This window comes from Poromitra crassiceps, assembly GCF_964638095.1.
Source record: "Poromitra crassiceps genome assembly, chromosome: 19".
NCBI lineage: Eukaryota > Metazoa > Chordata > Actinopteri > Beryciformes > Melamphaidae > Poromitra > Poromitra crassiceps.
Genome location: NC_139646.1, coordinates 15,712,406 through 15,736,677, shown reverse-complemented (window position 1 = coordinate 15,736,677; position 24,272 = coordinate 15,712,406). Strand labels below are relative to the sequence as shown.

The 24,272-nt window shown below is 43.5% G+C and overlaps 1 protein-coding gene across 3 annotated transcripts; it reads left to right on the top strand.

Moving 5' to 3' along the window:
- The first annotated feature begins 4,196 nt into the window (after positions 1-4,196).
- On the top strand, positions 4,197-23,851 carry sp6 (Sp6 transcription factor). 3 transcript variants are annotated; one of them, XM_083655234.1, is made up of 2 exons: positions 4,197-4,302; positions 20,617-23,851. In XM_083655234.1, the coding sequence occupies exon 2, from the start codon at positions 20,740-20,742 to the stop codon at positions 21,652-21,654; it is 915 nt and encodes a 304-aa protein (XP_083511360.1). In that variant the 5' UTR covers positions 4,197-4,302; positions 20,617-20,739; the 3' UTR covers positions 21,655-23,851. The 3 variants fall into 3 exon arrangements, with proteins under 3 accessions (XP_083511360.1, XP_083511359.1, XP_083511361.1); XM_083655233.1 differs by lacking the exon at positions 4,197-4,302 and adding an exon at positions 15,326-15,550; XM_083655235.1 differs by lacking the exon at positions 4,197-4,302 and adding an exon at positions 16,827-16,914.
- Positions 23,852-24,272: the final 421 nt, after the last annotated feature.

Below are 24,272 nucleotides of genomic sequence, written 5' to 3'. Positions count from 1 at the left end.
CAGTATTTTTTTCTGAGAATCTGTACTTTACTTGAGTATTTATATTTCTGTCAACTTTCACTTTTACTCCACTACATTTCCCAAATAAAATTGATACTTTTACTCCACTACATTTCCCCCAAGCATCTTAGTTACAAAGTAAAATCAGAAGAAATTGGGTTGCCTGCAAGCAATCATCAGTGCTCCTAGTTTGCATTGCAAGTTACACAATCCACATGCCATTCCAGTTGGGGGCTGTAACGCAACATAACAACCGCTATAAAACTCAAGAAGAAGAAATAGACTTCCACTCAAGCCCAGGCATGTCTTTTGCTTGTTTGTTTTTTAACAGCATTTACTTGTAGGCCTACTTTTACTTTCAATACTTAACTACATTTAATATCAGAAAATTACTTTTGATAGGCTACTTAAGTAGGCTACAGAAAATATCAGCTACTTTAAGGCTTTTACTCTAGTAGCACAATATTCTAATGAGTGACTTTGACTTTTACCAAAGTCTTTTTCTGGGAAGATATCTGTACTTTTACTCAAGTAGGCTATGGCTTTCGAGTACTTTATACACCACTGCCCCTGGCGTACCCGGACCATACTTTTGTTTGAGAGCCAATGAAGTTCAGTGACTCAGACTGTATTGTGGTTGGGTTATGCCATGGCTCTTAAGCAGGTTAGTTCATTCTTATTAAGCATTTACTAACCGTTAATTGATGTAGGCTACCGTTAATTTAAATTGTCTATATCGCCACTTAATTAACTTAAATTGATCTACTTCAAATAACCACACCATAATTCTAATTAATCTTGAGAGCCAAGCATTTACATTATTAGCACCAAGTGTGTTACAACTAAAATCCTTTGACCATAAAGTAATCGGCATCAAAAGGAAGATCCATCCATTTCCCCAGCAGCCTTGCAGAAAGTCAGATTCAACCGGTGCACTGCCCATCCCTTTCACACAGGGATTATGAGGCAGTCTTGTGCAGAAGATTTTATTGACTGTATAATCTTCACAAATCCGACCGCCACTTTGCTCTATTACCACTCTTGCCGGCATTTGTAACACTGCATCGCTTTCAATCCGGAAATAATGTCGCCAAAGTGCGCGATCATCAGTGCCCATGCTTTGTGGAGAGGAGGCGCGTATTTGATCAGTCACCACCACCGTGTTTATTATCATGGAGAAAGGCCTGTGTGTGTGTGTCGGGGAGCGATGGACGCACACTGTCACTTCCCTTCTTTGGAGAGCGAAACAAGAGTGACGCCTGTCATTCCGTGTCAACGAATCGGGGGGAAATGTCATTATTGGGTTGGGTTAGGGTTGATTATAGGGCTAACTGTAAAACTACTGCTAGCTGCTGGAGAAAATGTTACCTTTTCAATCGCAACGAGCGGACGGCAGGCTGGGGCTGGCTGGGAGAAGGCAGGTTGTTGGAGCGATACCGCGTCACGTGACCAAAAAAAATCCAAAGGTCTGACTGTGCCGTCTCGTCTGACCGTAAGCACAGCTCAGCTAACCGTGCACACTGTACAGGCCAGCTCCGGTCAGTAGTGGAGTAGTGGCATAATGTGGCCCATATGACGCCTCCTCTTGTCTCGGTGTTTATCAGAGCTGCAAACCAGCAGGCAGGGCAGTGACAAAGAGTGAGACCAACTCATATAAATCATTTACTCCTTGGAGGCTACATGTATTTCTCAATTTCAACTTATCAGCTTCCTGAGTTTATGTATTCTGACTTCAAGAAAGATAGCTTATTAGCATACACTTCCCAGCATGCATTGCATAGAAAGTCTATTTCTGACTTAAAGTTAAAGCCCCTGGAAACCAGAAATATTTTTTGTAAGTTTGTCAAACCACATAATTTTTTTTAATTAACCACCCAGCCAAATTTGAATGATTAAAAATGTCGCCAAGTATATACAATTTGATTTCAAAATCATGGGGGGGTGGGGGGCAATAACTTTGGGGAATAGTGTGATCCTCCCTCCACACGCTATGTCCTGCCGGTGTGATGGATGTCACCCATTGGTTTGTGGACTCCTGATTTCCCCCACGCTGACCCATTGATTGATCACGCGTCCATGACGAGACACCACCAAAATGCATGGCCAAAACTGTCTTTTTTAAACAGTGCAACCACTTCTATGCGTGACTTTGTCAATATGAGCATGATAGTTCACCTGGAGTTCACCTGAGATGTAGTCACCTGGAAGGGGTTAGGAGTTAGGCAGTTGACCTGGGTGAATGTGCGAGTGATGTCACTGGCGAGTGACGTCACACAACTGGAAGTGATGTCACACAACTGCTCGACTGTGATGTCATCAGGCAGTTGTGATGTCATCAGTGATGTCACTCGAGCAAATGTTGAATGCATTTGCAATTGCTCAACTGTGATGTCACTTGAGCAACTGTGATCTTATCTTAGTCACATTTGTGACGGAAGTGATGTCAGTCGGGCAGTTGTGTGTGTGTGTGTGTGTGTGTTGAATGCATTTCCAATTGCCCAACTGTGATGTCACCCGAGATTTGGGTCTGGATCGGCGAGGCAACAAGGAAGATGGTGTGAAGTGATGTCACTCAACAGGAAATGATGTCACGCAATTGCTCGCCTGATGTCATCAGGTAGTTGTGCTGTAGTCACCTAAGATGTAGTCACCTAAGATGTAGTCACCTAAGAGGTCACCTGGAAGCAGGGCTGTAACCAGGGTTCCGAAATAGGGGAGGTCCAGCAAGGGGAGGCGGATTCGGCGGCGCCGCCCCCCTTTTTTAGCCATATTTAGAGTAATATATCATTTTAAATCAACATTAGGATTATACTGTTGTGATGTCATTATTCAGTATATTCTCTTTCATGTCACCACCTGCTCAGCTCTCCTGTCAACATAATTGTAACTAACAAACACAAACTGCTTTAGCCAAATTCATATCAAAATGACACCTACAAACACAGGTACACAACCCAAGCCGTACACAACACACAAAGTCATCATCGATAATAAAAAAAACATACAGAGGGACATTTATTTATTCCTGATAGGAACGATTGAAAAATAAAATAAAATATATTATGTTGTTTTTAACTTTACACCACCTCTTTTTGTTACTTATTGGGTCATGAAACTGAAACCATGCATATAGCCACCTGCATACCTGACTTCGGGAGCTTGGCAATTGGCATCATGCATGATTACAATGAGATGCACCCACTTTAAACCTGAATAAAGTAATAAAACCACTAGTAAACCAGTAGGCGGCGCCTGGCCTGCTGTTCAGTGAGTGGCCTGGCCTGGCCTGGCCTGCAAAAAAAAAAAAATTTTTTTTTTTTTTTTTTTTTGCAGGCTGAAATATTAGGGGAGGTCCGGACCTCCCCGTTCTCATAGCTAGTTACGGCCATGCCTGGAAGTGATGTCACTCGGGCAGTTGAATGGATAATGATTATCTTTCAGCGAGCCTCAAGTGGCCATTGGAGGAACTGCATTTTTTAGCATCCCACTGCATCCCAATTGAGTGGAGTTGGCTGTGTTCAAGGGCGTAGGTTTGATTTTGGTAGGGACACATATGAGGTCTGGAGGGGATGTAACCCCTCTGGAAACTGAGGCGTTTATGATAAACTTCTGACCGCCATTTCATGTCATCTAGAGCAGGTGCGTCAGACTCATATCAGGTAGTGGGGCGGATTCAAATGAGACCTCATGGGGAGCAGCTGAGAGAGCCAGTGGCATTGAGAGCAATGGGGACCACACCTTCTTTTGGAGACTCTGTACCCTGTGAAAATGACAAGGCGAATCCCTTCAAAGGGTGACTGGTGGGTGTCTGGGCAGCTCCGACCTCAGTTATTCCGTAAAAGACTCCTGGCGTTCAGGGAATGCTGGAGGACAGGATGGCTGCAGGCTCATCCGAAACTCTGACACACTCACTTTTAAAAAACAACTCAAAACCCACCTTTCCAAGAAAGCCTACAATATATATATTTCTTTATATATTTTATTTTACAATTTTCAGAACATAGGGAACAAATGTGCTCAGACAAAAAACTAAAAAAACTAAAACAAAAACATACATACATCATCAACATTTCAATGTTACCACTAACGAGCCGCATCAAGACTGTCAACACCAGTATTGTTGTATTGTAATATTGTATTGTATTTTTTATTTCTTTTGCAATTTCTTAGAGCCGCCAACTAAAGCTTCGAGAGCCGCCAGCGTCTCGCGAGCCGCGCAATGAGGAACTATCCATCTGCTGGGTGGTTAGAGCCAGATCGTATGAACCAGAGAAGGACCCAGATGCAGACTCTCAGACCAAGGTATTATAAAGTCCAGTAACAGTCTTTATTCTAAAAGCAGACATTTCGCCTGGAGTGGACAAAACAGGCAGGTGGATCAGGCAACCAGGTAAAAAGTCCTAAACAGCAGGCAGGCTCAGAACAATGTACAGGAAAATGGTCTAACCAGTAAAGCTGTCAGGAACTAGCAAACCAAAGAATGCCCAGTCTGGCAGGCAGAAGTCACAAGTCCAGTAAATAGGATACAGGTAACACAGGAAACAAGGCTTGAAGGAACTTGGAAACTCACAAGACGATCTGATCAATAAGGCTGATTGGAGAAATGGATAGCACCTGGTGACTGGTGGGAAACGAGAGAGAGATAGTGAAGAACTGGACTGAAGATGACTGACAAGCAGAATGTGACAGCAAGCTGGAATCTCGGTAGGCTACAGAAAAATATTTGTACCTGTCCATATGTCTAGTGGGGTCACCAGTAGTTTATTAAATGACAATGCTTTCAGGTCTTAACGTTGTTCATTGTTGAAAAAATGACAATGATGCTAGCTAGGCTTCATTTGATTATGTAAATAACGCAATATAATTTTGGTATACCCATCCTTTCGGATATTATCTGCCATGCCTGTGACTTTTTGGCGAGGTTCCAATATGGTTTAAATGTGGAGTTATAACTCTTTGGTGCTCCGGCGCCTACAAAGCTCCCACCTCCTGTAAATGCCATTGATGCGCCTTGTAGAGGCCAGGCCAGCATATTGGGGGTTAAAGTTCAATATAGTTGAACTTTGGGCACAAAACCTGGTGAGAAATCAAGGTGGTGCACAGCTGTTTAGGAGAACACTGCCACATCCTTCATTGAAAACAATGGCCATGCTCCATGGAATGCCACGATTGCGCGTTTGGTGTGAAGGCCTGGTTAGTCTGGTTTTTGGCAATGTAGAAACTGCCTCAAGGAGACAATACGCCACAGCATTTTCTTTTTCACCAGTCCTCATGATCAGATGCAACTATTCAATGCAATTAAATTAGGGTGAACGCCTCTATAGAAACATGTCTTGGTTGTTAAAGTTAATTGGCTGGGTGGGGGCGGGAGCAGCTCAGGTATGTCAGTGGGTTTATCAAGTGGGCGTCTCCAATCACTGATGCTTTGAATTACGAGTATGACACTTCCGTTGGGCTTAACACTACACTCCGTCCGCCCCCCTCACCGCCCCCAGACCGACAATCTACCGACACAACAATCACACTACAATTAATTTACTTACAGCTGATACCGCAGCTTTCCACTCACCCCTCACATTAAAACCAGTAACTGAACACCCATTGAACAACAGCCCATCAAACAGACAGAGATCCCTCCTCCGGCCTCTGCTGCCTTTCTTCCCCTGTGCCAAAAATAGTTCACAGAGGATGTGTTTGCTGTAAATTCAAACGGCAATATGTAAACCTGCCCAACAGCATTGCAGTGCCAGTGACACTTCACCCTTGGTATGTCAGCTTGCATCCACAAACCTAGACTGCTGTCGTTAAGTAACGATATGTACACTCACCCAGCACTTTACATTAGGAACACGGTGTTCGTAATGAAGTGCTCCGTAATACTGGGGCGGTATCAGCTATACCAAAGTGACATCCGCCTCCAGGTTGGACGTGTTGTGCATTCTGATGCCTTTCCGCTCCCCACAGTTGTAAAGAGGTTATCTGAGTTTACTGAGCTCTTCTGTCAGCTCCAACCAGTCTGGCGTTCTCCTCTGACATCTCTCATCAACAAGGCGTTTCCATCCGCACAACTGCTGCTCGCAGGAAGTTTTTTTGTTTCTCGTACCATTCTGTGTAAACTCTAGAGACTGTTGTGCGTGAAAAAAACCGATAGTGTTCTTGTCTCTTTTATCTTGTTTGTCTTGTTTGTCATGTCTCTTCTGATTTAAATTGTAACTTCCTTGAATCTTGTTTTTGCTTGTTAGGACCCCCTCGAAAACGAGATGATTCATCTCAAGGGGTTTTTCCTAAATGAATAAACTTGAATATAAACTCCCAGGAGACCAGCAGTTTCAGAAATATTCAACCAGTCCATCTGGCACCCAACAGCCATGCCACGGTCAAAGTCACGAGATCAAATTGTCCCACCATTTTGATGTTTGATGTGAACGTTAAGCTGCTGACCTGTCTGCACATGATTGGCTGACAGGATTATCACGTCAATAGATACAGTCGATGTCTCGTCATAGACGCTGGGGTAGCTGGCTGGGGGCATGGTCAGGGTGAGGTAAATCCTCCCGTTCTCCCCATTCTACATTCAGCATAGTTGGGCCCAGGCAGACAGGATCGGTGATTGAACCACCGCAGTAAACGCACATCTGAACAGATGTCTATGTACCTGCTCTAGAATCCCCAATCCTGTAGTGTAGAGCCGCAGCACCGTCCTTTGGTGAGTCAGCCCATTGAGATATATGGGGGCTTTTACCCCACTTGCGCACCAGCCGTAGTAACATTTTGTGGGCGTTCCCACGCAGGCCGAGTGTATCTATAAGCAGGTGTACAGATGTTGCTAATAAAGTGCTGGGTGAGTTCTGGAAAGTGACTTGCGTTGTCTCGTCTTTTTGTTTTACGTCAGCAGCCTGGCAGCGGTTCACACGTCAAAAAGAAGACCAAGCGTGAACCCGGTCCGAACATTTGCATTTCAAGGCTCCCGCAGAGCACCTGGACCCTGTAAGTGCTCAGCTGTGCCCAGCTTTGTAGAGGGGTGTTGAGTTTTTTTTGGGGCGAGCGAATGTCAAAAGTGGTTGCAGTGGTGAGTGGTGTTCCCTCGTGGCACACCAGGAATGCTGAAGGCAACAGGATTTGAATTCTTCAGAAATGTCTGAGTAGACAGCCTGTTACCTGAACGGCACTTGGCTACTTCCACACCCTCTCCGCGGCTTTCATCTTCCCGGAGCGTGCTGACAACCATCGCACATCCTGTCTGCCCTCACACACAAACAGTAAAAAAAAAAAAAAAAAAAAAACACCATGAGAAGTAAACACTCACCTGAGCCAAGGGCAGACACACCCAGGACAGACCTCGCACACACACATATACAGTATGCACAAATACACACACTCACAGACACACAAGCACAGAGTGAATGAAGCTACACAGACGAGTGGAAAAGACATGTGAAATTACATCTATATAGGCTACTGTATCAAATCACTTTGACAACAAACACTTAGCACAGTGTTAAATGATGAAATTGTCAGAAATTACATAGGACACAAACAAATCAAGGAAAGCAACAACAAAAAATCACGTTGACGTTTATTTATGGTTTTAACTGTGACTCAAATATTGTACTACACTGCTGCTTTCCTGTGAGAAACCCTCTGCTGCTTTGTGCAAATTGAACATTGACTCCAGGGTGAAGGAACATTTTCTACACATGGAAGATGATTCCAACAGTCAGCTAGAGAAAGAAAGAAAGAAAGAAAGAAAGAAAGAAAGAAAGAAAGAAAGAAAGAAAGAAAGGGAAAAAAGAAGCAAAAAGTAATTCAGTAGTTTTTTTTAGAACTTGTACTGTTTTCAAGTCAGTAATTTAACTTTTACTTAAGCACGTTTTTCCTGATGTATTGTACTTCACTACATTTTAAATCACATTCATTCCGAGTACATATTTTTTGGCTCTCCATGAGCAACAGAAACTGGATGATCGTAAATTGGCCAATTCACAGTTGGCAAAGAAGAAAAGAGTAGCCTAAGCGGGCTTTACTTTGTGCACTTTATTTTGTAATTTCTACTTTTTCCAATTCTGAGGGAGGGCCACCGCTCGACCCAGCCAAGTCTCAGTCAAGGTGCTGGAAAAATAACTAGAGTTACAAATATAAAAGGAATTTCCGCACACTTGAATCTGTACAGATTTCACATTTATTATGGTGAGCTTTCGGTCGGCAAGACCTTCATCAATTAAAATAATCTACGGTAGTTTGAACTCTCTTTTTCCTCTCTGCCTTTTAGAATTGCATGGAAAAGACAATGTTCTCTTTTCTAAAAAGTAACTACTTAGTAAAACACTTTTTACTTTAGATTTTTACACCAGTAATTTTACTTCGAAATACATAAGTAACATTTCAAGGTTTTACTACTCTTTCCACCCCTGTACAAGACACATGCAGTAGATAATGTATTTAACTATTCCTGTTCATTTGGGTTAAAGCAGCGACGAACAACCACGCAAGTTCAAAGATTATATCAACTCATCCATGCTGCATGTACAATTACAATGATACAGTTTGAGCTATGCAGACCATGGGTCTGCCATTAGGCCTTCATAGTGAAAACACACACACACACACACACACACACACACACACACACACACACACACACACACACACACACACACACACACACACACACACACACACATATACACACACACACTTGCTGCTAAGCTGAAGAGGGTCTGCTTTAGCCTCTCTCACCCAGACACGCAGCCCAGTTTGTAAGCCAGCCATGTGAAGCGGAGGGCTGGCCGGAGGAAGATGACGGGTGTTAAGGGACGGAAACAGCTGGTGGGGAGCCCAGAGGACATTAATCTGGGGGGGGAGACAGGATGGCAGGGGAGGCCGTCTAATAAAGCATGGTATTACTGCTGCAAAGGTGTGCGTGTGGGTGGGTGTTTGTGCGGGTCTGCTTGGGTCTATGTGTGCCTGCCTGCCTGTCTGCCTGTCTGTCTGCCTGTCTGCCTGTCTGCCTGTCTGTCTGTCTGTCTGTCTGTCTGTCTGTCTGTCTGTCTGTCTGTCTGCCTGTCTGTCTGCATGTCTGCCTGTCTGTCTCTCTCTCTGTCTGCCTGTCTGTCTGTCTGCCTGCCTGTCTGTCTGCATGCATGCCTGCCTGCCTGTCTGTCTGTCTGTCTGTCTGTGTCTGCCTGTCTGTCTGCATGTCTGCCTGCCTGTCTGTCTGTCTGTCTGTCTGTCTGTCTGCCTGCCTATCTGTCTGCCTGGGGTGGTGTGTGTGTGTGTGTGTGTGTGTGTGTGTGTGTGTGTGTGTGTGTGTGTGTGTGTGTGTGTGTGTGTGTGTGTGTGTGTGTGTGTGTGTGTGTGTGTGTGTGTGTGTGTGTGTGTGTGTGTGTGTGTGTGTGTGTGTGTGTGTGTGTGTGTGTGTGTGTGTGTGTGTGTGTGTGTGTGTGTGTGTGTGTGTGTGTGTGTGTGAACGCTGTCCATCTGGCTGCAACAAGCCTTATGTTTTGTTTTGTCTTTTGTTTTTTGTTGGGAGGGTTATGGAAATATCCCCTCATCTCACAGCGAGTCAGAGGGAATTTTTGCACTGATTGCTCAGTTTATAGGTTTCAACAACTGTAGAAAATCAGTGTTTAAGTACACTCATCAGATAAATTTAGCAGGGCCATTTCAAGTTTTATAGGCTCAGTACTCTCTGGCTCTCTTGCTCTTCATAAAAACGAATCCTTCAAGTACTTTTTTCTTTCTTTTCTTTTCCTTTTTTAAAATTAGATAAAATAAAGCAATCCAAATTCTCCCTGAGCAATTAAAGTTCCGGTTAAAAGGCAGAGGTGGAAGATGGGAGGGGAAGCTGGGCGGCATCAGTCGCACAGACAGTAATGACGGCGCCACTGCTGTTTAACAATCAAAGATGGGAGGCGGGGGCTCGCAAGGAAGTCTCTCCTCGAAAAATACAGGTGTTTGGTACAATCAAAGCGCAGCTTGCAGAAATGACTGGGTTTGAAGTTGAAAGGGGAGGCAGGAGGAGAGGGGGGCCGTTGCGGTGAGTGAGTGCCTGCATGAGAAAAAAAAAGAAGGGGAGTCAGAAGACAACTGTGGGCCGGGCTCTCCACTGGGATTTTGAATAATTAACAAGGATAAGGAAGTTGACTACTAGGTGCTTACTGTTGACTTTGTTTAGATTTTTTCCCCTGCCTCCAGAGGGGAAGTGGGGCTTTAGCCGGCCTAGCTCTCTGGAGGCTGGCGTGTTGGCAGGAGGATTTGTCTGGGACAGCGGTGTCGTTCCCGTGGGAGTAGAGCAAAACCACACCAGCATGCGGCCGCAGAGACAGAACCAGAACCTACTGTATTTGGTAGGAACACACTATGTATTTACACAACATGTGTCCTTCAAAGAAAAAGTCTTAAGTTGTACACATATAGACAATAAAATCAAACACATAAGCTGGAGTTTTCATGCTGATATCTCATATTTCAGACGCAAGCAACATCTCCTGCCTCTGACTCATAACTATAATTAAAAAATACAATAGATACTAATGAACAGTGAGAGAGTGAGTGTAGGGTGTGTAGGACGGTGACACTGGTTCCAGTAAGATAAAAAAGACAATATGGACTGATTCATCGCCATTAAACCATTTTCTCCCTTTTCTGGTCATTTACTCTGTCATCCATACAGCAGTCTCAGGACCGCTGTATGGATGATTTAATTTAATTTTATACTATTGAGCTACTATTGAGTGGGAACTAACACAGGTGAGGTGAGGTGAACTGGTGCTACATAATAACATCTAAAGGTCAAAGGTCTTGCCTGTAGGACAGATGAAATCATCAGTTTATCTCAGACTTTTTTGCCACCCTACAGCAGTAACTAGGAACGACATACTTATCTCATGATACACAATATGGGGTATAGGATTCGATACAACCATGATACGATCCAATACATAAAAGTGCAATGGCAACAAGGTATCATTGTGCAGAGTTATGGTTATTTCTGAGCCAAAAATATTGTATTGGCTCGCTAGAATGTAAACAACAATTTAAAAATATTGTTACAAAGTGCTAAATAATACAATTTGGGTGGAGAGCGTAAATGTAGCTAATCTCACGATATATTGAATTTCGATATATATTGCCCCGTCCCTAACAGTAACTCTTTGCAAAAACAAAGCAGTGTTTGAGGAACCACAAACACAAGCATACGTACGCAGCGTAAAGACATATACAGAAAAATATGCAACCACTGACAAACTGTTCAACAAGCTATCTAAACAGGTTTAAATCATTAGCCAAATTTGTAAGCCCCCCACTTGTAATTGCACCGTAATTAAATGTTATTAAACTGTCTTTTTTAGATTGTGCGGCATTGTACCCATGAGGAAATATGCATGACTATTTAAAGCCATCGGTAAACACCATTTATGCTTGGTGTGTGGTCCTCAATTCTCCTCTACTGTATGTGTATATGTACACTACGCTGAGAGTAGACCAGCAGATCAAACATTGAAAGCAATTGAAGGGTTTCAATCCAAAAGGCTATTTTATAAAAGGCAAAATATGTTTCTCCATGTCAAATGCCCAGTATTTAGGAGAAAAAAAGATCAGCAACATCAGGAACTATTTTTTGTGCCGAGCTCAAGATGGGCTACCTGCTCAGTAATATTGTCTGATGAGTTTTACTTTCGTCTCAGCAACTAATTTGTCAAAGTAAATCAACATTTCCATAACTCACTTGGGCATTCAACGCTGCAGTTCTTTCTGTGTGAGCATTCCCCGCCTTTTTGCTGCGCTAAAAGGCGGGGGAATGCTTATAGTGGACTACAATTGTCATCTCTGTTCAAATAAATCTCAGTCGGTCTGATTTTGTTTGATCGCTCTCTGTTTCTCAAAGGAAAGCTGTTGCTGATTCAATATTTTGTCAATGTTTGCTGCTCGGTTCGAGCCGGTGAGAGCGTTCTATGAGCGTCGTGTGGCCTAATCGGTTTGAGCTCAGCATTTCAAAAGTGCTGCTTCAGAGAAAGAGAGCAGGGATGGTAGGAAGCCACTTCCCGCCGGTCTGTCTGTGGTCTGTGTTTGTCAGTTGATTTGAAGTTGCTCCACCAACATGCTGTGACAGGAAAGGAATTAACTCAGCGAGGAGACAAAATAAAAAGCCTCAAAGGAAGACGATGATAAACTATTAAATGTGCGATGCACACTCACGGCCATTGTAATCCATTACGCTCTGATGTATCAATGTTCACAACTTGGAAGAAATTCAGCATATTTTGGCACACACTCTCCGTGTCTTTTTAGCAGTTCAAATTCGTCAAATTACACACACAGTACAATTAGGATTGTGTTTGTTCCCATATGACACACACATACATGCACCGTTTCACTAAACTAAAGGGAGCGTGTTTGAACGTTTCATTGACTGTCCTGTGTGAAAAGCACAGGACACGCCTGATAGGCTACTTTTTAAATGAAACAAGCCGCTGTAGCAACAGAGGTGATGTATGAAAATCCTCAATCTCTGCATCGGCCCGAGCCAAACCACGTCTCAGGAGTGTCGGCAATTAAAGGATTTCCAGGTCTCAACTATCTGATTCACAGACTCCAGGCACCCTCCTCTGATCCTCCACCTGTCCATGTGACACGGCCAACGCTGTACAGACAGAGCGGAAAAATCTATCTTGAGGCACACATACAGAACCAGTCATAACTGTCTTTTTGTTCTTTTAATTGTGAAGCACTTTGTACCAGAGTCAGAAAAGTGCTATAGCAATAACGTTTATTGTTGTTATTGTAAGCATCTCACCAAGGCCACAGGCTACAGTTGGCATCTGTTGACATGGCACTGTGCAGCCAGATAGGGAAACTACAGCAGTAGAAAGTTATCTTTTTTAGCTTATTCAATTTTCGTGCTATTTATCCATTTGCATGCCCTCATAGAAAGAATGATTGTCCTTGTTAGGCCTATATTCTAAATATTCTGAGACAGCGGTTCCCAAACCTTTTCATCATGTCAAGGAAAATAGATAGACCAAAAGGATACATTGATCTTTTTGTTGCTATGACTTTATACTGTAGGAGCGGAGATAACAGTGATTTTTACTATTTTTACAAAGTATGCAGGAAGAACGGCCATGTAGAGATATTTTATTTAATTGTACTGTTGTTAATTGTACTGTTGTATGTTGTAAAGTTTTAATTATTTTAAACAGTTAAACTGTTGTGTTTAATTATGTGAAGTATAACGAACAGGCAATATGCAGTGATTTAGAGGGCCAATTGTATCTTTTTCCAGTGATTGTCACAGTTCCAATTTATTCCATAATGTATATCTGACATGTTACCTACATGCTAGTTTAGCCCTTTGACGATAAAGCCATACAGCACTTGCAATAGAGTACTGCAGGAATGAGTCCGGATGTTAGCATTTCCGGTTCCTAGGTGTAAAAGTAAATGGGATTTTGGTTAAATGCTTGAAATAAGGTTAACAAAAGTTTATGAAACAGTGACCTTTCTGTTCAGTAAGATAATCTTCACAAATGACGACCACTTTTATGAATTTTGAAGCGTATGTTTTTTTCTGATTTTGATTGATTTCCCCCCCCCATTTTTTCTCTTGTACTTGGCCAATTCCCCCTGTTGCCCCAGTCGCTGCCCCACCCCCTCTGTCGATCTGGGGAGAGCCGTAGACACACACGCTTCCTCCGATACATGTGCAGTTGCTAGCCGCTTTTTTTCCACCCAACAGCGGGGAGCTTCACCGACAGGTCAGCCTACAAAACTACGTCATCTCTGCGCTACTCTATAGCCTTGTCTTGCAGTAGCCAGTCGTAAATGCATCTATGTCGCTACATATAATCTCGCTGTGTCTTCTTCTAGTGAGGGAAATAACAGTAAAGGCAAACTATTAATTGTCATTGGCACCCTCATGGGAGCCCTTCAAGGACCCCAGCAGGTCCCCAGACCCTGCATTGGGAACCACTGAGCCAAGGCTGTAGAGGTTAAAAAAAAAATCACGTCACTGGCGTCCGGGTATTCCCTGCCTACCGACATCAGGGTCACAGGTTTGTGCCCCATGTTGCCTCGGTCGGGCAACGGTCGGGGTCGGTCGGTCGGGGCGCCGGTCCGAGGCGGAGGGGAACTGGGGGGGAATAGCACGATTCTCCACGTCGTGCTACGTCCTGCCGGTGAAACTCCTCGCTGTCAGGTGAAGAGAAGCATGTGGCGACTGCACATGTATCAGAGGCAGCATGTGATAATCTACAGCTCTCCCCAGATAGGGACACAGCAGGGAATTGGCAACGTACAATTGGGGAGAAAATGGGGGGGGACTGGGGGGAAGACAATTAAAAAAAAATCACATCAAGGACCACTAAACGGACACAAATTAGACCACGGACCAGGGCCGGTTCCAGAACCAGATGACTAAGGGTGCATCCAAGATAGGAAGGGGTGCAGATGCCCGGCCGAAGGCCGGGCCCACTCGGGTGGCCGGCCGAAGGCCGGCCGCCCGAAAAATTTGACATGTTATTTTACTAAAAATAATGCATTTGACCATCATTTCAAGTAGAATGATACCACCCAAGCAAGAATATTTCAAGTGTTTCAAGTGCTTTACTGAAATTTTGGACCATATAATGATAATACAATTATCTCAACCTTAAAAGGTTACATATAGGTGCCAAAAAGCCATAAAATCACATCAAAGAACAAAGAAAAACAACAACGATAATTCAAGTTTAAACAGTAAGTGTGCAGCTGTAGCATTTATTTAAAAATTTTTTTTTTTTTTTTTTTTTTTTTTTTTTTTTTTTTTTTTTTACTTTTCAACTGAGCATGCGGACAATTAAAATAAGGGTGCAATGCATGCTTTTGCACCCCCGTAGAACCGGGCCTGCCACGGACTGGACCCCCACTTGATATTTTGCCCCAGGGTTTTCCATCTGATAAGATTTTTGCTTTTAGATGTTTTATTACAGAAAGTGTATTAAACCCATGACCAAAAATGCATTTTGTCATTGTGTTACTTAAGGATGGATTTGGAATTATAGTGAAAATAAATTATTCCTCTTTTTGCTGCCCCCATCATGGAACACCCTCAAGGACACCTGGGTGTCCCCGGACCACACTTTGAGAACCACTAGAGTAGACGACGATTTTTTTGGCAGACATATTTCCCCATTGATCAGCCTGTTTTCAAAGCACGCGGTTTCCTCACCTCCTGCCGAGGGCGCATCTTCAAAGCGTGGACTGACACTCAGCAGAGGGAGGAGCCTCTCTCAAGTCAAGATACATAACCTAACCTATCATAAAGTTAGTCACTGCTGAGAAGACAGCTTACCTGTGCGCCAAGACGCCCAGAGTTTTGCTTCACCTGGGCAGTTTGCGATGGAGAAAATGAGATGAAATATGAGGATATTATTTGTCTGTGCGCATCTGTTGGAAGGGAAGAAGCAGCAGAGCTGAGCTGAGACGCCCCCAAGGTTTTTTCCAGAAGCGACTTGCGTTTATTCCAAAAAGATCATAAACGACAGCAGCGCGCAGCCGAAAGGATAAACAGGTAACGCATGACTTTAAAATGTATTGTGGTTCACCATAGCCTATGATGACCATGTCTAGACTAACAGACTATAGCAATGATGCATTGCTTTGCTTTATCTGAATTATAAACGGGAAGGTCATTAACCCTTGGAAAAAAGAACTGTAGCCGCTAATAATCCCATAATAGCCTACATTTTACAATGATCCAATTATTCAAAGAAACGACACAACTTTTTCCATATAGGAATATCATAGTAGCTATCATAATGATGTAGGAGACCCAAAAATTCTATAAGCTATACAATAAACGCACTGGCACTGTTGAGTAGGCTACCACGCGCTTTAAAATCCGTATTCATGGAATAAAGCAGGAATATCACAGTATTGAAAAGAAAAAGTTTGTCACAATGGATAGAGTAATAATCTTAATTGTGTGCGTGTGTGTGTGGTGTGTGTGCGGTGTGTGTGCGCGTGTGTGTGTGTGTGTGTGTGTGTGTGTGTGTGTGTGTGTGTGTGTGTGTGTGTGTGTGTGTGTGTGTGTGTGTGTGTACGCGGTGCGTGTATGCGTGCGTGCGCGCATGTGTTATTGAATTGATGCTACTGCTACTTTTTTGCATCTGGCTACCGCTACACTGTCTGTAGCCTATGTGTGTTGGTGTTTAGCGCAGATCTGTTCATTCCGGGTAACACGGTTCACATTAGCTGTAATTGGGTGAACATGAAGGTCCAGATTTTCAGGTATGACATGACATCAAGGACTGGATTTAACTGACAGCATTTGTCATTGCAGCAAAGGTTGCAGGCCTATTACCAGCTCAATTTACCAGGTCAATTTCAAATGTGAAGTAGCCTAGTGTAATGTTTAGAAGGGTAAATATAGAGACACCATTTAGGCTTTATTTGATTTGATTCTGATGTTAGTTCAAATCAAATGTAAATGAATCACAGTCATATAGGCTACAGTAAATGAATCAAGTCTGTAAGATAGTGCTGTTGAATTTCAAAATCTGGTACCATAATGCTGCTGTTAATTTTTTAAGTGGTGTAACTGTTGCACTCTTCTTTTAGTGTTCCTCGTGATCATTTCTCGCAATAATATCATCATTATTAATATAATTAGACTGCAGTAGACGTCTTCAGGTTCCCCTGGATCTTTCCTCAGGTTTCCTATGAAATTATAGTAGTTTTGTAGACTATGCACAAACATACAAAATACAATTATGTTAATACATCCAAATTATTATTATTTATTGGACAGGACAGTAGATTGACAGGAAGGGTGGGGAGAGAGAGAGGCGATGACGTGGCAAAGGTCCATGGGTCAGATTCGAACCCGGGTTGGCCAAGCGAAGGACTAAGCCTTGGTGGTAGGCGCTCTACCAGGTGAGCCAGCACCGGGACACCCCAATAAACTAAAATTATTGCGTAGAAAGTAATTGAAAAGCTATCTGTTAAACTAATCTGCACATTGTACATTAAGCTGGACAGTTTGATACTGCTAGATTTTTATTAATCGCATATCCAAGGATTTGGGGATAAGAACTGTGACCTAATGATTGACCATTATTTCAAATACAACTGATTATATAAGGCCATATGTTTAAAAAAGAAGAAGCAATAATCAGAGTGATGCATGGTTAATGATATACACACAGGGGCGTAGTGGAGGGTAAACACAGTTGACCAACCTCTTTGAAATGAGACAGAGCATTTACTCACCTATTTTCAGATCAACTGTATCAATCAGTGAAACAGGGGAAACAAGGTGGGTCAACTAATCCCTTTGGATAGTTTACCCACCTCTGTATTTACCAGTACACCCCTGGCCCTGTATACACAGTGTTTAATTCCCAAAGATGTCTTATACCTGACACCTGTTCTGCTCCATGCAAGCCTCACAATACAATGTAAGTTATAATAATAATAATAATATACGTAATTCAGGTATTGTAAATCTTTTGGAATAAAAACCTGTACATCTTGTCCATGTTTAACTACGAACATACATGGATACAGTGAAACATAGATATAAACACTGAAACAACATCAACACTTAAACATTTTGAACAATCACACGTCCATATTTGAAAGGAATGTACTATTTAAGGACACTGTGTGACTGTGTTACTCTTGAGAATGAACTGTTGTCAGTTTTTTGTGTTATGTGCATGGATTTTTAATAAAGAGCCAAGAGTGTCATAATTGACACAAACTATTGTATATAACTATATACAGTGACTGGTGATGATAGCTCCCCTCAACACAAATATTTAGATTTGTCGTTCTTTCTCCTTTCTTTTACTTTCCATTGAGTTGTGTTATAAAATAAATTGTCTTAAAAGCTACTGCAACACAAAGGACAAAATATGCCAAACTATGTGCCAGAGAATGCATTTCATGGAATAATGAATGCACCAATGTCACACAGACACTCATAAATTACCAGGGATGTGCAGCTGTCATCCATATGTAAACTATCACTGCACCAGACCGATCACTCTTAGCACCCGGGAATCTAGTGATTTTCTATCCATGTCAAGCTCTACACGTTAGTAACTTATCTGATCTCAGTTGTGCAAATCACATTGTGGTTCAAAATTAGGTCACAACATTTTGTAAATTCTAAAATGCAGTGAATTTACTGTTTCAGCTTATCTTTGTCAAGTTAGCTTACCATTACAAGTTTGGAGTCAGACTTGGGTCATATAGTTTTTCTCCAAATAATTATTTGTGATTGTTTTAACATGCATACAGAATGTGAGGGATTGTCCACCCAGGGCCATCCAGAACGTTTTGACTTTCCCGAAAGAAATGTATTTAAGACTCAAAATGTGTGTACACATTTCTGACAACTTAACCTGACACTATCTGGATTGATGCGTCCAACCCCACCCATCTTGTACTCCAAGGAGGTTAAAACAAACTACAAATTACTTTGCAGATGCCATTTGACCCCGGTGTGTTTGGAGTGTCCACAGACAGCCAGTGTTAACATTTTAACGGCGTTCTGCAAAGTCTGGGATGAGCCGAGGTGGGTCGTGGGACAGTTAAATTGGGCCAGTACGTGATTCTGGAAAAATGTTGACGTTTTCCCAAGTCCTCCAATAAAGCAGTGAGGAGTCTGAAAACAGGGTGACATTTGTTGGATGAGGTTACCAGTTAGCGGCCCCATCAACCCCACCATGAGAAGTAACGCTTAAAGTGTACCTTGCTCTAACTCAGATACACTGCACTTATATTGTACATTCTTTTCTCTTCACAGTCGCTGGGTGAAAAAAATAGAAAAGTTTCACCCTCTCTGTGCCTCTTCCCGATGGCAGACTTGTAAACCGGGGGCTGTGCTGGGTCTTGGTCGGGCAGGTTTTATGACCGGAGTGCTGTCGTCGCTCTATACGTCCTCCTCCTCCCAGCCTGCCGGCCCCTGAGGCCCCACACCAGCTGTTTCCCTCAGGAGCTCCAAGTGCTACCAGCACTTTGTGAATGGAGGAGGATGCCGCTGTCTTTGTTTACGGTTATGTCAGAGAGGGAAGGGGCGCAAAAAAAAAAAAAAAAGAGGGACCCTGTGCGTCTGACTTGCATTCCCCAAAAATTACAGAGCAGTAGTTCTGGCTCCAGGGCGACACAAAATAAATCAGCTTGACCTTTAACACTAGACCTTTCATTAGGGAATTCCAAACTAATTGCTTTATTTGATTTCATTACAACAAGAAGGCACCTCTTGGAGTTGGAGAGGGTTAGTGCCGTGCCTTTGGGAAGCAAGTGTAATGCATCATTCTTAATCCTGCTGTTCTGGCTGTATTGACTCAACAAAGTGAGATCTACAGAGGGGATCCTTCAGTGTCAAGCTGCAGGCTCTTGTTGAACCGTTTGCATGCTCTTGCCCGGCTCCATTGCTTCTAGGATGTACATCTTCCATTGCCACTCGACCTCTTGGTGCTGACTGACCTTTACGCAGTTTGCCATCTCAGATATGGTATCACACCCTGTGATCTCAAGACGAAGATACCAACCTCTGAAGTTTCAGACTACTTTACTGTTTCCTGCAGTAAAGATAATTGTAGATCTTCGAGGACGGGGGTGTGGTGGGGGGTGTTGGAAGTCAACAGATTGTTTGGGGCCCGGGACATGTTTTGAGCCGAGCGCAGGTCCTGCAGGTTGGTCGCTTCTTGTCATAAGCTTCCATCAACTTCTTGAATTTTAACAAGCTTTGTGTCGCGTCTGCTGCGTGTGTCTGTGAGTGTGTTGAACAATACTGTTCAGGTGTGTTGGATGGTGCCTACCTGGACAGGATGCCGTTTCAGAGCATGTGCCCATAATTATACACATAAAGTAATAGTTCTCTTGTTGTTGTTGCACTCCTATTCTCAGGCTCCTGAATGCCGTCAGTCTCCAAGTGTTGGTGCTTTCTGCCGCCAGTGTGTAAGAGGCGGGGCGTTTTACGGGGCTCTTTTTGTAACTTGCCTGGAGGGCTGTTGTTGTAAATCATGTGTGATTCATAAAAAACTGGTTCTCCTGTCTGCCAAGCTTCATCTCCACAAACCTCAGAGACGTACAAATAGACTTTGGCCTGCAGCCATACCTCCCTGGATCTTCTTCCTTTACCAAACTGCTCTGCTGTCAACACTCCTCCTCGCTCTCCTCCCTCCCCCCCCACCTCACTAGTATTTATCTCCCTCCGCCTCTGCCTCTGCACAGGGCCGATGATGTTGTTTTCTTTGCGCTTGTCTTTGACTGTCCTCCATGGGAAGTACCTGGCAGCGGATGCATGTGGCAGGTTTCTGCCTGGACACGTCTCTCTCCCCCTCTCTTCTGTCTCCGCGGCCACGCAGCGTGAGAACTGCGGTATCCATGGCAATGAGGGGGGTGTGCTTGGGGTTGGTTATTTAAATGTGGTAGGTCGGAGGATTTGGGTTCATTACAGATTAGATCATCAGCTCTTGAGTTATTTCAACGCCTCTTCAAAAGCCAATGCGTGCAGTGTTTCATGAAGTCACTGTCAAGCATTTTCGCTAAGATGTGAGCAAGTGAGAAAGGCTGAGTGGATCTTGTAGAAGAGATTATAATCTGTGTTCTTTCTCTTTGCAGGTTTTTCCACTGCATGGTCATCCCACTATGTGTTAATCTTCTCAGCACTACCCACTCGATACAGAACAACACTTTGGAGCAGCAGTCCTCATCACCAGCCTTGCACCTGCATCAGCTGCTATCATGGCCCACCCTTATGAGCCCTGGTTACGGACAGCACCACCTGGTGGCAGCTCAGAAGACATGAACATCGCCTCCTGGTGGGACCTTCACCCCGGACCGGGGAGCTGGATGGACCTGCAGTCGGGGCAGAGTGTGGGGCTGCCTTCAGTGGGTGTAGGCAGCTCCATGGGACTGCAGTCGTCTTTAGGGCCTTATGGCTCTGAACCCCAGCTGTGCACCCTGTCTCAGGCTCAGCTCGGCCCAGCCTCCCACTCTGCTCACCTCTTCCCCCAGGACGGTTTCAAGATGGAGCCACTGGCTCCCGAAATGCTGCAGCAAGAGCCGTTCTCCCTGGAGGAGCCACAGGAGAGCGCCGCCTCGGCCCGCCCCAAGACCCAGCGTCGCTCCTCATCCAGGGGCGGCGGCCAGGCCGTGTGCCGCTGCCCTAACTGTGTTCACGCCGAACAGCTGGGTCAGAGTACTGACGACAGCAGGAGGAAGCACATGCACAACTGCCACATCCCCGGCTGTGGCAAAGCCTACGCTAAGACATCCCACCTGAAGGCTCACCTACGCTGGCACAGCGGGGACCGGCCGTTCGTCTGCAACTGGCTCTTCTGCGGGAAGCGCTTCACTCGCTCCGATGAACTGCAGCGCCACCTGCAGACGCACACTGGTGCCAAGAAGTTCAGCTGTGCCTTGTGCCCCAGAGTGTTTATGCGCAACGACCACCTGGCCAAGCACATGCGCACGCACGAGTCCCCGCCAGGGCACGGCGAGGAGAGGGTGAACGGAGACGGGAGGATGGATAAGGGCTTTGACAGCCCCACCCCTCCTCAGTCATCCTCCCTCGTGCCTGCGTCAGATGCCACAGAGCTGCCGCTGAAGCTGAAATGCGAGCCAGACCCCTCCAGTGTAACGGGGCAGTCCAGCTAACTGCATTACTTTTAGAGGTTTTCTCGGTTAGCAGGTCATCATCAGCCTTCTGTCTCGGCCATAGAGGTGTCACTGTTTTACCATAGAATAGAGAATAGAAGAAGTATGGGACAACCTTTTACTGATAAATTGTGGATTGAACAGAAAGTGTCTTTCTACAGCTTTGTGAATTTGTCAGTACGGCTAACCTAAAGACTTCTGTAATAATCCAAATATTAGAGCACAGATTAAAGAATGCAAGCAGGCATCTTTCCTGAAGGAGTGTCATCTGAGGAGAAAACATTCCTCTGTGCATATGTCCAAATGAAAGGTGGCTTTAGGAGGCAACCAAGCTGGAACAAGCTTGCTGCTAGGACTTCTACTGCTGCTAGCGCTACTATTACCAGTAGACTAAGAGACTTGGAATGAGTTGAACTGAAGGTGGCTTTTTAACATGTTTACAATGAAACCAAGTAACCAAATCTGTTACTTGAAAACCTGGAGAGAGGTTTTTTCTCCATCATCCATTTTCATTTTCAGTGAAATTGAAGGCATGAAGCATGCCGAACGCGAGAGAGGGAGGTATTTTCACGTGTGTAGCCTACTGTACAAGTTGTGAGGAGACACTGGAAAATTACACTAACATTTTGTACTATTTTAAAATGTTATCAGCCATTTTGGATCATTGACATTAGATGCCACAAAAATTGGGTGTGGCACGTTGATGCCGTAAAAATGGCAAATGAACAGAAAGTATGCTGTTATGGCAGCGTGCTGCGGTGCCTCGTGATGAGAGCCAATGATGTGATGTTGATAGATATCATATACAGTATGTTATTTTAATATATACCGGTAGAGACACACACACATACACACACTGCGGTTTTATGTAAAAAGCTCACTCCTGCAGACAGTGAATCGTGTGACAGTGTCTCAGGGTATAAAGCACGCAGACTGGACCGAGAGGTTCAACTACAGTTTGAATGGCAGAAGACAGCACACACGGTATAATCACTGGCACAGGACATGCTGGTTTCAGCGTCTCAGAAACAGCCAACCTCCTGGGATTTCGGCAGACTAACGTCTAGACTCTAGAGTTTACAGAATGAGAGATCATAGGGAAAAATGGTGATGACACGTGTTCAGGTTAACAGGCGGGTCACAACCTATGGTGGCAGCTCAGAGGACATGAACATGTGAATTGTGGGGGCATCTAAGAATTCACAACTCGTTGAACCTTGAACACCACAGATGGACGACTGCAGAACACATTGACACTAGTAGTCCAATGAATCCTGGTTTCTGTTGCAAAAATAGTGAGAAGTGTAGATGGAGAATTTGGTGTAAACATAAATCTGTAGATCCGTCCTGCCTGGTGTGTCAACAGCGCAAACATCGTTATGTGGATATGTACAGTATATATCCTATACCTTCCTTTTGCATGTCAGATCAAGCTAAAGTTAAATCAAGTTAAATCTTCACCAAAGGACTTGCAAAAGGGCTAATCTCTCAATACATTTGATGAACAACTGTGGTTCGTCTGAAATTGTAGTCTTCCATGTTCTATACTGAGAAATCATTTAAGTGACACAAAATAACATGTTGAATCACAACAACCACAACAAAAACAACAACAACAACAACAACAACAACAACAACAACAACAACAACAACAACAAACAAAACTTGCCTCCTTTTTGGGTGTTTCAACTTGTGAGCAAATACGGCACACAAGCGTTGGCATGAAATGAAATGCAGCTGAGCAAAGTGTGCTCACTGAACATGCTCCAATACCTAACAGTAATTGTGTGGGTTGTTTGTTTTGGATAACTAATCATTTTCATAATCAAAAGGATATGTAGCCTACTGTAGTTCTTTAGCAATATACAAGCAATACAAGCATTATTACAATTAAAAACATTAGGATGTATGTAAATCATCAAAGATGTTAGGCTGACATGTATTTGTTAGGGAGCTTACATTACTGGAGGCTCACAATTACTGTATTTATGTATAGAATTTAAGAAACTTAAATTTTCACACAGTCAATTATTGTGTATTGACTATTATTATTTCTATGGTTGTCATTATTATTATAGATCTGATTATTGTTTACTTTTATGTTGGTCAATAGGACAAGATTTGAATTCATTTTTCATTGGTTGCTGTAGTAAAATGTTTTAGCTGTGGAAAATGTAATAAAATAAAATTTAAAACATTTTAATTTAAATATCATTGCATTTAATCTATTAATGTCCATTATGAAATAAAAATAGATATTCTGTGGTTCTATGTCAAATCTTTATTTAAAGGATTATTAAGATGAACAGGACCATAATGACATACAGATGCAACTACAGATGTTAATTGCTCGGTCGGGCGCCTATTCGGGGAGAGGTGAACTGGGAGGATATTATGATTGTCCCTCATGCTATGTCCTGCTGGTGAAACTCCTTGCTGTCAGGTGAAAAGAAGCAGCTAGCACATGTATCGGAGGAAGCATATTCTAGTCTACGCCTCTTCCCAGATCGGCAGAGGGGTTGGAGCAACGACTGGGACAGCAGGGGGAATTGGCCAAGTACAATTAGGGAGAGAATGGGAGAAAAAAGAAAATCCAGAATAATATATATAAAATATTA